Here is a 15,359-nt window from a genome sequence, read left to right as displayed (position 1 = left end):
TGATAATTGACATTCGGTTACACCGCACAGCAGTCAATAGAAAGCTATGCCATTACTATTTAATTTTTATAATTAAAATACTTAGGCCTAATTATCTTAGCTCAGTCATTTGAACCAAAACCACCAGGCCTAATTGACAGTGACAACCTCTGAATATGTTGAAACTGCATTAATAAACTGTAATATATTAGGCTAAATATTAAGCGCATGCTTGAATACTATCCCCATTGTGTTAAAGAGGCTACAGCCTCCAAACACGAATGATTTTTAATACATTAATTTTCAAAATATATATTAAATTGTATATTTGTTAAAACACATTGGTGTTAAATGCTGTATTAAGTTTATATGAAATAGAAAACGTTTCGCTGTCTACAACAAATGTAGCTTTAATAAAATGTCTTGAATTCATAATTTGACATAAATCGCCGAATTAGTGGGTCCATTTTTTCATTGCCATTTAATCGCTCTACATGTCCAATGTGGGATTTTTTAAACGCAGATCTCTGATTCAGCAGGTATACTTGCGCTAAGTTAAACCTTTTGAGATTTGCTTTCTAAATTAAAAACAATAACCGGATAATGTGTAAAAAATATTGAGAAGACGTTTTAAAAAAAATATTTTACTAAATGTAAACACAAATTCGTTAAATTCAAACGTCATATTTTTTTAGACCGAGCTGTTCTGTATTAAGTTGACTGATTGTTTGAAAACCATACATTAGCATACTCTTCAATTGAACCTCCTACCCTCATGTGTAAATAGCCTACATGTGTAAATATGTGCATATTGTGCACATAAAAAGCATAATTAAATATGGCAATGTTCAAAGTATTACTTATGCAAAGCGCTTCTAGATTTTTAAATCTTTATCTTAATCGATCAATATGACATTGTACGGGAGCGCGATGCGCCCTCGTGTGGTTATAAGCATCTAATGCATCAAGAACAATGAAATACACATTTCTTATAATCACTTAAACTTTTAAAATATTAGGTATAAATAATATATATATATATATATATATATATATATATATATATATATATATATATATATATATATATATATATATATATAATTTGTACATATCTTCTGTTTAAACCTTTGGAATTTTAAGTTTAAATTCAAGTAGGCCAAAACTTAAAATATATCCGGTATATATGATAAAAAATCAAATGAACAAGTCGATTGTATATGCATAGAAAGCATGCTAAATAGCCTATAAGTAAAGTGTAAAGGCTTTACTATATTTTACATTTCAAGAAAAACTCATTGAATCTAAATATCAATAATGTTATGAGAACTATATTAAATCCTTTGTCTATTCATGGATTTAAGGAAGAACACAGCAAAATGTAAAACCTTTCAGGGGAAGCACTTAGTATATTTTTAATGGTTTGTCTTGTGCTGGGAGGTTTTGACATAATACACAAATATTATACAAACATTAATCAAGCTTTATTGAGCAATGCTTATGGGACAGAGTGCTTTTAAATAGTTTAGGCCTACAGCACATACACACAAGAGCTGCACATGTTCATGACGCACAAAACATTTATGACAAGTAGGCTGACAACCCATAATCCTGACAAAGTTTTTAAAAGGGCTCACGTTTTCTTCACTTTGTTTCTCTTTCTCGAACATTAAAGTATCAAACTCACACTGTACCATCGACATGGAAGAATGTTTTTTTTTCATCTTACAACACATCAGATAACTTTATACAATTTCAGACATGGTGAAGTCTTTTTTTCCCCCAAAAAGCCAACATAAATGGCTTCTTTGGGATTGAAATGTGCTGTACAGACACTCTCCAGCAGGAGTTTGTGTTCGCAAAGCCTCTTTGTTTAGACTTCCACTCAAAAGTGTCCCATATATTAACCAGAACTGGCATTGGTTATTTTCAAATTAGTTAACTGATAGGACAGGAATTAAAATACAGCAACACATTTAGAGTTTTAACAAAATATAACTTTAAATATAACATCATTGTAGGAATCTAATCTGTAATTTAAAGGGATAGTTCACACAAAACTAAAAACTTACTGCAAATGTCCTCACCCTCAAGCTATTAAAGACTTTTTCTTCAGTATAATATTAAAGAGCATTTTATTTATTTAATTATTCTGCATTTTATTTTAGTTTTTTGCTGAAACCGACTGGAGTCCTTCACTCAAAAATGACTTTAGCTTCTTGTTCAAACTACTTATTTAAAATGAGTTGAAACACAATTATTTTGTGTGGTTTTTAAGACAGCTTAACTGTTTTATCTTCAATCCACTCAAATTTGTAAAAACGTTAACATTTTAATGGATTTTTGTTGGGAACACATGAAGTAATTGTGTAGAACCCAGCATTTTTCAAGACCATACAGGCAAAACAAAAGAAAAACAGGTCTTATGAAGCAACATGATCGGTCCTTGCAAGAACAGTACACTGGAAAAAATGATATGATCAACTAGACAGCATGTGTTTTTAGTTCATTGTAACTTATTAAACAAAGTTAATCATATTCCAACTTAAGTTTATACGTTACACAAGCTGTTTTATGTCAATTTAACATAATATAAGTTTGATAGACACATTAGTTTAATTTGAATGCAGGGGTGTTTTTACAGTGTAGTAATACAGCACCAACCACTATGTTAGGTCATGCAATTTGAACTAAACCATGGTCAAAAGATGTCTTGTGGTTTGCCATGTTCACTCATTATAAATATATATGGGCAAGCTGTTCAGGTTTGTTCATATATATATTAATTACAGTGGTCAGATGTAGAATGTTTTGGTATGCTTTTATTATAAAGTATTTGAATATATTTGGGTTTTAACAAACTTGTTCTCATTCGCTATTTTTTCAAGATCTGGCAACACAAACAAATCTTTTTCTTGTTTGCATATGTTGTTGAGGTAAAAATGTTTGGTTTCGATAATTTCACTCCATAAAACCACATCTATTAATTAGTTTTTTCCATTATGTTTTTTTTTCTCTCAAAACTATCGACTTGCATTTTATGTCTCACCAAAGACCACCATTTAAAATACAAATATTCTCTAAAAGGCACCTATTTTACCCCTTTTTTCAAGATTTAAGGTGAGTAATTGTGTCTCCAGAATGTGTTTGTAAAGGTAATCTCAAAACACCTATCAGATTATTTATTATAGCTTTCAGAATATTGAACTTTTCTGCTCTGAACACACTGTAGCTGTTTTTGTGGCCTGTGCCTTTAATACTAGTTCTCCCCACACACCGTACCCACGTGCCTGCCAGAGTGTGCCTTAATCTCCGCCTCGGCTGTGTCAGATAACAGACAGACATGAAGGAAGCAGATCCTACATAAGGTTTGTGAGAAATACTACAGTAAGAACTTTCCCAATGATTATTTGATGGATTTGTTGTGGAGTTAATTCAAGTTCACACATACACACACACAAACAGCAAACACACACAGTGCATATATTTAACTTTGCAATATATTTGAACAGCATATGTGACAGGATACATATAATATCCACTGCTGTGGATATCGGTTGTGTTAATGTACAGAATAAACCTGATTTAACGTCCACAAACCGGGATTGAATCATCTTTTTTTGATGTGATGAAGACCGTAAAATCTCTGTAATTTATTACAAACATGCACTGTTTTAAAAACATTATAAACTTGTAAAACTCATTGTTGATCACATTTGATGATGATTGATGATGACAGAGAGTTGAACAGATTTTTGCGCACGTCCTGTCTTGTTGATATGATTATAGGTGTTACTATGAAGACATGTAAATACGCAGCTGTCAATCAATTCTGTGGCCGAGGAAATCGCACTCCAACATCACGTTGTCCTCAAAATTGGAGGGATTTGGATCCTATTTTAATGTCAGGAAATTTAAAAAAAGAGACTTGTTGTCTTTACATCACCCCAATATGACTGTGGACACACTATACTAACAGTTCTGTCAAACAGCTTACAAAAGATGATTTTCATCATAGGTGCTCTTTAAAGTTACTGAAGAAAAAAGGATGTCCCAAGGGTGAGCGAATTACCATAAAATCTTCACTTCTGGGTGAACCACACTTTTAATATTATTTCAGGAGTTTTGTACCATCAGGACCGCGACATTCAACCGGAACATTTGAAACACATATTTACACATCTACTGTACACAGGAACAGCAAAACCACCTTGGGATTTGTCCCGTTCGCCTTTTCCCTTTTTTAGAAAATGACATTTTTCAAACGTCTCTTTTTAAAAAAATGATTCAAATACAAAATTAAATAATTCAGAGTAAAAAAGGCACACCCTCGCACAGTGTATATATGTCAACACATACAGTAGAATAACTAGGGTTACTTTTGCGAACAAAGACATTTCACAATATCTATATAGTGGTGTAATACTAAAGGTCTCTGGGGTCACAGAAAGTTGATGAGGAGAGAGCGGTATGAAGAGTAAGACCTGGAGTCAGGCGTCTTTCTCTCGCTCTTTACAGTGCAGACGCAGATTCAAGCTTCAATAAAGCGCCGGCATGACTGCGTTCAAGAAAATAACCCACTGTAAACTTGCTAATTACTGTAAAAAAAGGGAGATACAAAATACACTACGTTTTCATTACTTCTTCTCTAATTAAGTGCTAATTAACAAAACAAAAACAAAAAAAACAGGCAAACTGTTGTTCTTTCACTAGGGATACAAAAGTGGCAATGCACATGTAACCCAATAGGTGCTTTACACATTCTACCAATCACTACTATTGCATGGCCCTCCATTAGGGTCACTGGTAAAACTGGAATCATTTGCATAAACATTTTGGTGCATTATATCGTGTGCAAAAACAGTTGCTTCGTACTACACATTATTATTATTATTTTTGGAGTCAACTGCAAATATTGAGCTCCTGTGCAAGACTTTACAATGCACTGCAGGCAGATCATCTACAGATCATCTAATTTTTTTGAAGCAATGAATTCAAAAGTTAAACCCGTTTGAAGTTGCATCACTTTTTACTGTTACTGTTATAAACTGGTGGTCACACATTAGGAAAATTTAGAAGTATTTGTTTTAACAATCTGTTATACTTATCAAGGCTCAAAATGTAGTCATATTGTGAATATTACAATATTTAAATGTGTTTAAAATGTCATTTATTTCTGTGATTCAAAGCTGAAATATTAGTTTTAATCCCAAAGTTTTCAGTGTCTCATATAATCCTTCAGAAATGATTCTTAGAGCTAGGATTTGACCTAAAATTTCAATGAATTGAAAATTTTAACTTGATTACGATTAATGAATGATTAATTTTTTCATTTATTACATTTCAGAGTTCACTGACATGTTTTGTAGAGTAAATATGCTCACATATTACAAGTGAGAGATTTCTGAATAAACAGTGCATTACTTGATTCTAAAATAATTGACGGAAATGAACTATTTTCAATGTGTTTTATATTGAAAGTAGAAAAGTAGCAGTATCTCTTCTAAATAAAATAACTCTTGTATATACTGTAAATAATATTTTAACTTCTGCAAACAAATACTTTCATGTAAATAATCATTTTAATGTAATGGAAATTATGCCGTCTCAAGGCATCTCTGGCGCAGCTTCCAATCCTCATCAATGTAGAGCAAAGTAAGGCTCAAGAATGAGTCCATCATCCTACTTTACCAGAGATCAGATGTGGCCGCAGTACTGTAAATCAGTCTCAGCCTTTAACAGCGCATGCATTGACCAGCACAAATAATGTTTTGTACTTTTAAAAACATGAATAAAATACATTATAATATAAAATAAACATGTAATATTACAAATAACATCCTGTCCCAAGCTGCAAATGTCAATTAACATGATTTTACTGCAGTCGGGCTTTGCGAAGGTATGAATGTAGAGTAATTTAGAGAGGTGTGTGACGCAGTTTAACTGTTTAATCCGGATTATTGTTTTTCACAAGCATGGAGGCCAAACTCAAAACTGAATTTTTATTAATTGCACAGCCTTGGTTAGTATTACGGTGAACTCATAGCGAATATAATAGTTGAAAGAGCATTACTTTATTTTGAGGTCGTTTAAATTATTGGTAGGGACATTTGCGTAATTGGTTGATATAGGTGGGGACACATCCCCTCCGTCCATGCCAATTCTATGCCCTTGCGTGTTAGGGAAAGTAATTGAAAAAATCGTCCTAGAACAATTAGAATGATTATGGATTCTGAATGTTGATTTCGATTACTTATACCAACTCTAATTCTAATATAGTTTTAAAATGTATATTTTTAAGGGGTTTATTTTATAAACAGCACTGCACTGTAAACAGGGTTTCTGCAGGTTTACTCAAGACTTTTTAATACCCTTTTAAGACCATTCTAAATCAAGTTTAAGACTTATACATGTATAAACATTAAGGATTTTTAATAATAGACCAGTTGGGCCAATGTTTTTTTTGCTTGCCATAAAAATCAAATAGTTTTTTCTTAGCTGCATATTTTAACATGTCAAAACAAGAAAACACTACTGGTAAAAAGTTTGAGGGTCAGTTTTTTAAAATGTTTTTTTAAAAAGAAAATGATTCATTATTCTGTTCATCAAAGCGTCATTTATTAAATGTAAAAAAAAATTTCCATTGTTAAATACCAAGTTATTAAATATGTATCTGTTACTTGCTGTATGTAGTTTTAAATAAAATTATTACTCCAGTCATTATGGCTTTTATTACTATTACCATTAATAATAATATTACATTATTTAAGGGCATTCCTTATAACATTGATAGAATCAAACATATAATTCCTTTTTAATAATTAGATATTTACTTTTAAATCCAAATGTAGATAAACAGGAATAACAAATAACATCTGAAGAGATGTGCTTCTAAACCAGTCCTGCTTCAGCGCCAAAGCACAAACTGGATTGTTAAATAAAACAATAATCTAGCCAAAATAAAATGACAGTGAAATATTCACAGTTTCAGAAAAACTTATATTAACTTTTCATTTTTAATGTCAAAATCATCCATCGCCAGTGAGTTTCAATTTAATTACTTTAATCTAATAATTTTAATAAGCAACACAGGCTTTTACAATGTATTCGCAGAACTTGTTTCCAGATTACCTCGGAAGAACCAACTCTGTTGGAAGGCTGAGAGAACTCAGAAACTCGTTATAAGAAGGGAGATGTCTGCATATTTGTTCCAGTCTGTCAAATAAAAATTGCTTTAACTACTTTTTCTAAAATATTAAAGTTTTTTAAGTTTGCATAACCAATGACTGATCTTATCCACCCAAGACCCACAAGTAAAAATGCACCCTATTTTTCGATTACCTGACCTGTGCATTAAAGGCAGCACCAGCAGATATTACTGAAAAATGACGTGCTCCTATTGCCCAGTGTCACCCATGTGACAGAACTCATCATGATTATTGGGAATATATTAAACATGCAAGACTATTTGCGATGGTTTCGTGAGGCATTGCAGACAAGGTATCGGTTGTCTATGCCACAATATACAAGAAGAAACTATTTGTCGTTTACGACTCCCCTCGATACCCTACGTCAAGGAAATCATGACAAAATCTTGGTATCTGATCAGGGCTTAAGACACTCTAAAACTTTTTAAGACCTTGCGGTCACCCTGTGTAAAATTATTTTTCCATACTTAAATCAAACAACTCAAAAATCAAAACTGAGCAGTGACACAATTAACAATTAATCAGCTATTTTAAATATTAATATTAGGTACAAATATAATAGTTAATTAAGCAGCAAATAAGAATTTAAGAATGATTTCTGAACAATCATATGACACTAAGGTCTGAAGCGATCTTTGCTTTACATGAATAAATGACATTTTTAAAATGTATTGACACCAAAAATAGTTCGCAATATAACTTTTTCAGTACTTTAGATGAAACCTTGAAAGTATTGAATAAATAAAAATAATTCTTCCAAACATCTGACCTCCAGTATATGCTTTGTAAACAGACGGATCTGATTTGAGGTACTGCCTGAAGCTAAAGAGCGATAGTGCAATAAACACTCCAATTTATGTTACTCTGACTGTGTTCATATTTGTTCAGGGCTAAATTTACTTCATAAATCCAAAAACATATATAGATATATTTTTAAACGTATTATTCAAAAGTGGACATTTTTATCAATAACAACTCTGCAGAAAACATAAGAATAATAATAAATATTTAAGCAGCTTTGAGAATTCCAGTATGAGAATCATACCACGTAGCTGGTCACGAACAACATCACTCATATTCTCAATCAACGATATCTAACAACGAAGGTACAGAACGCTATATATGCATGACTATATCACATGTATGCCTTTTCAACCACACGGAGCCAGAAACCTACCGAACGAATCGAACGGAGGAGAAAAAAGAAAATGTAAACAAAAAAAAGATCTCGACGGATCTGAGACGTGATCCAGTGACAGAGGGGGAGAGAGAGAGAGACACTGGATCTGTTACCCTTTCCCAGGATATGAGCTCATATGTGTGACCACCTGTTTCTCCGTCTCCTTCCAGCCTCAGTTAGGACAGAATGGTGGTGATGAAATCATAAAAGCGCTTTGAGTATTGCTCAGGGTTGACCGTTGAGATCTCTGCCCCTGCCTGGAGAGAAAAACAAAGTAAAATGGTGTCAGAATTGAGGACTGGTTTAGTACCAGCATTTACCCCTTTAAACCAGGTGCTAGTGCTGCCGGTTTGGAGTTGTTTTGACTGGAGAGTCTAAGAACTGATATGCTTCTCAGAGGGTGCAGCTATGATGTAACTAAACACGAGTCAATCTTTTGCCAGCAATGCTAGTGTGAAGGCACCAAGACCAGCTATGAGATCACAGAGGTCAGGAGTTCTCTATTTTGTATGTTGTATGTATGTATTGTAAGTTCTATGAATGAACTAAATTATTTAAAACTATGTTGCTGAATAAACTGATATCCCTGTTAGCAGTTAAAAGCAGTCTATAGTCCTTCATGTTGCCAGATCATTACAAGGATCATGCCAGCGAATTGTTTTTAACATTTATTAGGGACAGTTCTAGGATTTTATCCTTAGGAAGGCTCAGTCCTTGCTACTGTTACCGATAACACTAATTGTATTTTATTTTACATTCTGTTCATTCTGCATATGCATATATACACTGTAAAATTGGATAACTTAAAATAACAATTAAGTAGAAGTCCTGACTTTGTTTTCTGCAAACTCTAAAACATATTATATAATATTTTTAATCTTTGAATATGATTATTAACTCACTAATAAATACTTCATATCTTAATCAATTTTGAAGAATTATTTAGTGATGCATTTTTGATGGTTAGTTGTCACCACCTATCGGCGTAACAAAGTAATTGCATAAGACCAAAAAAAAAGTTTTTTTTCCTTATAGACATACTTTCATTATTTCATTTAATTTAAAAAAAATAATGTTTAAAGTGAAATTTCTTTTAAACAAACTTTGTTTTGGGAGGGCTATATTTGCTATAGCCCACCTAAAACGGGTCTAGAACAGGGGTGTTCAAACTCGGTCCCCCCCTAAAGGGCCGCTGTCCTGGAGTGTTTTACCCTCAACCCTAATCAAACACACCTGAAACAGATAATCAAGCTCTTACTAAATATGCTAGAAACTTCCTGGCAGCTAAACTCAGCAGTACACTGGCCCTCTAGGACAGAGTTTGGACACCCTTGGTCTAGGAACTCCCCTGAGACTAATATTAGTAATATAGTAATATAATATTAGTTATATTATTGTCCTAATAAAGCCATTCCATATCCTATTTCCAAAATACAGTATTTGAATCTATTTGATACATTTTTCTGAAAATGTTTAACTTGATTTTGGTAGCAATATCTGGCAACACTGCATCACCAACATTTAGACACATGGCAATCAAAAAGAAATGCAAGGTTAGTTTATTGCTAAAGAGGCCACTTTTTGTAAGACAAACGCAAAATATTAACAGATTGCTCCAAACTATTCATATATTATATGTCTAGCTATTAAATTGCAGAAAGGCGACGCAGTGGCGCAGTAGGTAGTGCTGTCGCCTCACAGCAAGAAGGCCGCTGGTTGGAGCTTCATCTGGGTCAGTTGGCATTTCTGTGTGGATTTTGCATCGTCTCCCTGCATTCACGCGGGTTTCCTCCGAGTGCTCCGGTTTCCCTCTCAGTTTAAAGACTGTGAAGTCTTACAGGTGAATTGGGTAGGCTAAATTGTCCGTAGTGTATGAGTGTGAACGAGTGTGTGTGAATATTTTCCAGAGATGGGTTGTGGCTGGAAGGGATGTCTGCTGCGTGAAAACTTGCTGGATAAGTTGGCGGTTCATTTCACTGTGGCGTCCCTGGATTAAAAAAGGGACTAACCCGAAAAGAAAATGAATATTGCAGATTTTTTAACAACTCCCAGATGTCACTAATTTTCAAACCCTGGCTACAGCCATGAACACACCACTAATTTTTTGTAAGAGTAGACAAAGATTATAAGCGAGAATAACGTGTTTGGCATTAAGGTAGTTTTTCAAAAATGGCTGTCAAACGTTTGTTCATCTTGTTGGTTTCAGTAACCCTGGCTATTTCTCAATATGCGTTCTTCAGTGTTCTTGTGTCCCCGTGTTCTCGTGTAACGTCATCATCAACTGCCAAAGTTCAGTCTCAAAACTCAAGACCGCAAGAACAGAGAATGCGTAAAAGTTCCCGGATGTGTTCTTGATATCGACAATGCATCGATGAAGACTTGAGCGCAAAACTCACTCGAGAAGTCCCAGAAGCGTAGCATTTAATATTATTTATTATTAAAGTTCAGAGATGTAACTTAATTGTCTCAGGAGTTTCCCTAAACGAGACGGTGAAAGTAAACATTACCATGAAAATCTTTATAAGGGCATAAACACATAAAGGGTGTTTATTTGCTAAAAATATGGTTTATTTGTATTGTGCAAAGTATATTTGTAAGGTCTATATGCATATTAAACATTGTGAAAAGAGGAAAAACAACAAATCGTTGTATAAATGCTGTAAAGTTTAAATAATTTTCCATTAAAACGTGTGAAGGGGACTATCATGAAGAACTTGCAAAATACTTTTCCTGGTTCAGAGCTGATGCTTTGGGTGTTGCTTTAGAGTTTTGTTGAAACTCTCGGCTCTGGCTTCAAACCAGCAGACAAACTGTCTTGTTGGAAAATTGTGTTTGACAAACTGGAATTGTGCTTGTAACTCTTACCCCGTGTTTGACAGTTTTGGCTGCGTGAGCTGCTTTCTTCTTGGCATCATATGGAGTGAGAATGTCAATCACCGCCATGAAGTAGATTTCTTTTTTAGGAGCATCTGTAAGATAGAATGAACCACCGTTTTAAACAAGATACAAATAGATTAAAAACACAGGTTTTCATGCATCCGTCAATTTCCTTTCAAAACAAATTGCACTGTTGCTTAGCTATTTTAGGGTGCTGAGTTATGGCTGAACATACATATATATATATATATATATATATATATATATATATATATATATATATATATATATATATATATATATATATATATCGTTTGAGCATCGACATTACAAAGTGTGTGCAATAGTCACATCGTAGGATTAGGTTTTTGATTAAATATTAAAAGATAAGAATATTATTAATAAATATTATTTGTAAAAAATGATGTTTACAATGATGACCATGTTATTTTATATTTGACAGTTCGATTTCTGTACATGAATACTGTTAGACTCCCCAGAAAACCATTAAGCACTGTTTATTTTCTTGTTTAAGTTTGTATTTTATTATAATTTATGCAGATCCACTGTATTTTATTATAATTTATGCAGATCCACTGCATAGAATTATCCCAGTCAATCTACAATAATTTAATCTTTCCAATCAGAGCTATTTGAATAATCTGGTAAAAGTCTGATTTTTCCAATACCGTAATTATTATGACTTGATTATTATGACAATATAATCGCTAGTCATCATATGAACTTATAAATCAGCTAATTTTTATTTTTCCGTCAGTCTTAGAGCACAATGTAACTACATATTTTTAAATGAGATACTGAAGGTCTAATCCAATTCAATCATCTATGCTAAGCTAAGCTAAAAGTGCCCCTGCCAGACGCAGACATCAATGAATGTCTTTTAACATTAACAAAATAGTAAAACTCAACATTTTAACTCTAAGAGACTTGTAAAATAAACAAGTTTCCAAACATTTCTTTAATTTAGACACAGCTGAATTCAGAATTATAAGCCCTCCACAATTGTGAGCTCTATCTATATTTATTTCCCTAATTTCTGTTTAACAATGAGAAGATTTTGTTAACACTTTTTTAAACTTAATAGTTTTAATAACTCATTTCTAATAACTGATTTATTTTATCTTTGCCATGATGACAGTACAGAATATTTTACTTGGTATTTTTCAAGAAGCTAGTATTCAGGTTAAAGTGGTTTGGGTAATTAGGTTAACTTCATAAGTTAGTTATTTAAGCAAGTCATTGTATAACAGTGGTTTGTTTTTTTGTAGACAATCAAAAATATTGATTAAGAGGGTTTTTAAAAATATTTTTAAATTATTAAAAAATATTAAAATGATTTAAATATTTTAATGAATATTTTTCTCAACTAAATATAAGATAAAAAAACTGCTTTAATTATAGTCTAAATAAAACACATAGGACTTCCCCAAAAGAAAAAATATTATAGAAAATACTGTGAAAAATTCCTTGCTTTATTAAACATCATTTAGGAAATAATTGCAAAAGAAAAAAAATGTACAGGAAGGCTAATCATTTTGACTTCAATATATTTTGTATTGTATACATTAAGCAGCCCTAAATTTTTTTTAAATCACAGAGACGAGGCCAAGAATCAAACACCAGGCTATTTCCAAACACTTCAACAATCCATAGTTTCATTCAGCTCTTGCAATAAAATAAAAGCACTCACTTTCATGGCTCTTGATGGCATATACGTCGATGATGGGGTCAAACTCTCCTGGCCCCAGAGGCCTATTGCTGTCCAGTGTGTTACTGGGACTGTCCGGCGGGGATCCGGTGGCCCCTCCGTCGCTCTCAGTGCCCTCCTCCTCGCCCGCGTCATTGTCCTCGCTCTCCTCCTCTGGCTGCTCCTGCTCTCCTCGCTCCACATCATGAATGCCCACCAGCAGGCTGTAGTCCATCAGCTTCAGCTGCGCCAGGAACTGCAAACACAAGACCAGCAGTCAATCTTTTTTTAATGAGACACTGTTTAAAGACACAGGAGGGTGATTAGGGCCAATGAGTGTTTAGATAAGCGTTTAATGACCCGCTTACATTAAGCAAGACAAACGAACAGGCTGACAGTAGGAAAGAGCAAAGGCAATGCCGACAAACCTCAACGTCATTCTTCAGCTTCTCTAGAAACATTTTCTTGTTTTCATCATCTATGCAGATCTTCTGGCCATCGTTGATGAAGTCGTTGTCTTTGTAAGTCGGGAGTTCCTTTGTCTGTTGTTAAAATTTTGGGAAAAGTGTCAAAGTACATCATGACCAACATTTGAACATTTTATTTTTAACACTTTAGGGTTATTAAAGTTAAAACATTTTTGTTACTTGAAATGAATTAAACTTTAAACAAAAAAATTAAATGTTAATTCAAATGTTGAACTTACAATAAAAATGTAACAATTTCAAGTTGATGAACAAAAATGTGAAAAAAAAGTAAAGACAAAAGCATAATAAAATATGATAAATAATAAAATGAAGTAAAAACAAAAGCAATTAAACAAATTTAGAATATTTCAATGAAATAAAGTAACACAACAATAATACAAACTAGTTTAATGTCAAAGGGCCTGTTTCAGTAAGGAGGTTCAACCAACTCAGAATTTAAACTTGAACTCTGAGTTGACTTACCAAGAGATTAAAAACTCAGAGTTTTTTTTTATTTCAGAATAGCTGATCTGAGTTAGGATTAAGTCTGAGTAGACTAATTCAGAGTTAAGTGTGCACACCGCAACTACCATGGCAACATCAGTGAAAAAAAATCAGCATTTTTTTAATTAAAACAATATGTAATGTGTGACATTTATAGAATTTTCACTTGAAAAAGGGTATAATTGACCTTAATTTTGAAGTAATTTCAGATGTAATTGCATTAAGTTACATAAAATAGCTTTCTGCGTAGCTTCTACAACAAATTTGGCAAAACAAGAATGCATATAACCTTATCTTAAAGGTGGTGTGTGAATTTATTATTTCAAAAGCATAAAATACCATATGATAGCAGATATTTAAGAAACATTCCAAGTGAACATTGTTTATCTGAAAAACAATGCTGAAGTCAGATATTCTGCTTTGAAAATGTGTTTTTCGTGCTAGATTGTCTGACTTTGTTTTGGTAATTTAAACCCGCCCAATGCCAGTTTAGCCAATTATATTTTGATGGAAAATCACATATTTGATTAATTCATTAGAAAGCCTCTCAAAATATGTGTCTGTGACTAAGATGTGACCTCTGGTGGACAGTAGCAGACTCCGATATGAGATGCAGATTCAGAGTTCAACATGAGGTGGTTATTAACTAGCAAATTATATAAATATTATGAAAGTAAACATTAGGTGAGCAGGTTATATTGTAACCCCGTGTCCTAACAACATACTTTGTGACAAGACCATGCAGTGATAAGCAATTTGGCTGTTTGCACCAGATGAAACATGACAGAAATTTAATTCCAGCCTTTCAGAAGCACAGAATATGCACTCATTCACAAAACTTTAAGATTTAAAATCTATTTAATAAATGTTAACCCTCTTTAACATTATTAAATGTACATGCTGAATCACTCATACGTGTTTAGTTCTAAAGTTCAATTTCAAACGGTTTATTTTATTTTCAATATCTGAGGTGAACTATCTGCTGTTGCTTTTAGTATATGGCGATAAATGTCATGTAAAATGACATTCAAACTCACATTGTTAGCATTTAACATTGAATAAAGCACATGAAGTGTACCTAAGTCGATCAATTGTCATTGTTTTCTGTCATTCACCTGCGAAAAATAGAAAGCCATTTCTAATATATCAATTTGAGGTGTTGGTTAAGAGATAAACTCCATTTAATATGGAAACTATCCCTTCCATCGGGTGTCATTGCTTTTTTTAGAACACGGTTTAAGTCACTCTCTCCTGTCCTCATTCTGGCAACCTGTATTGCGTTTGTTTTGATCCAGGAGTACAATACCTAGTTCGTCTACTGGGTGTCAAACTTACATGCTGCACCTTTAATGTTCAGTGGAAATGTTTAATTTAAGGTTCCCACTTTTACACACGTTGGTCAGTTTAAGATAAACTTTCTACAATTGAGTTTTTAA

At 33.1% G+C, this 15,359-nt stretch overlaps 1 protein-coding gene across 2 annotated transcripts in view; it reads right to left on the bottom strand.

The window, feature by feature from the left end:
• Positions 1-3,439: 3,439 nt before the first annotated feature.
• The window catches only part of pip4k2ab (phosphatidylinositol-5-phosphate 4-kinase, type II, alpha b), a 71,365-nt gene continuing 59,445 nt past the window's right edge, over positions 3,440-15,359 (bottom strand). The window contains exons 7-10 of one of the 2 annotated variants that reach the window (XM_678580.10): positions 13,381-13,494; positions 12,956-13,208; positions 11,233-11,336; positions 3,440-8,624 (exon numbers count right to left, since the gene is read on the bottom strand). In XM_678580.10, the coding sequence (XP_683672.2) occupies positions 8,544-8,624; positions 11,233-11,336; positions 12,956-13,208; positions 13,381-13,494 (552 nt within the window). In that variant the 3' untranslated portion in view covers positions 3,440-8,543. The remainder of the gene's footprint in view (positions 8,625-11,232; positions 11,337-12,955; positions 13,209-13,380; positions 13,495-15,359) is intronic. The other variant, XM_005163367.6, reaches the window with a different exon arrangement.

The sequence above is a fragment of the Danio rerio genome, chromosome 2 (assembly GCF_049306965.1).
Source record: "Danio rerio strain Tuebingen ecotype United States chromosome 2, GRCz12tu, whole genome shotgun sequence".
Classification (NCBI taxonomy): Eukaryota; Metazoa; Chordata; class Actinopteri; order Cypriniformes; family Danionidae; genus Danio; species Danio rerio.
The sequence above is the reverse complement of the archived record's forward strand: the minus strand, read 5'-3'. Positions and strand labels throughout refer to the sequence as shown.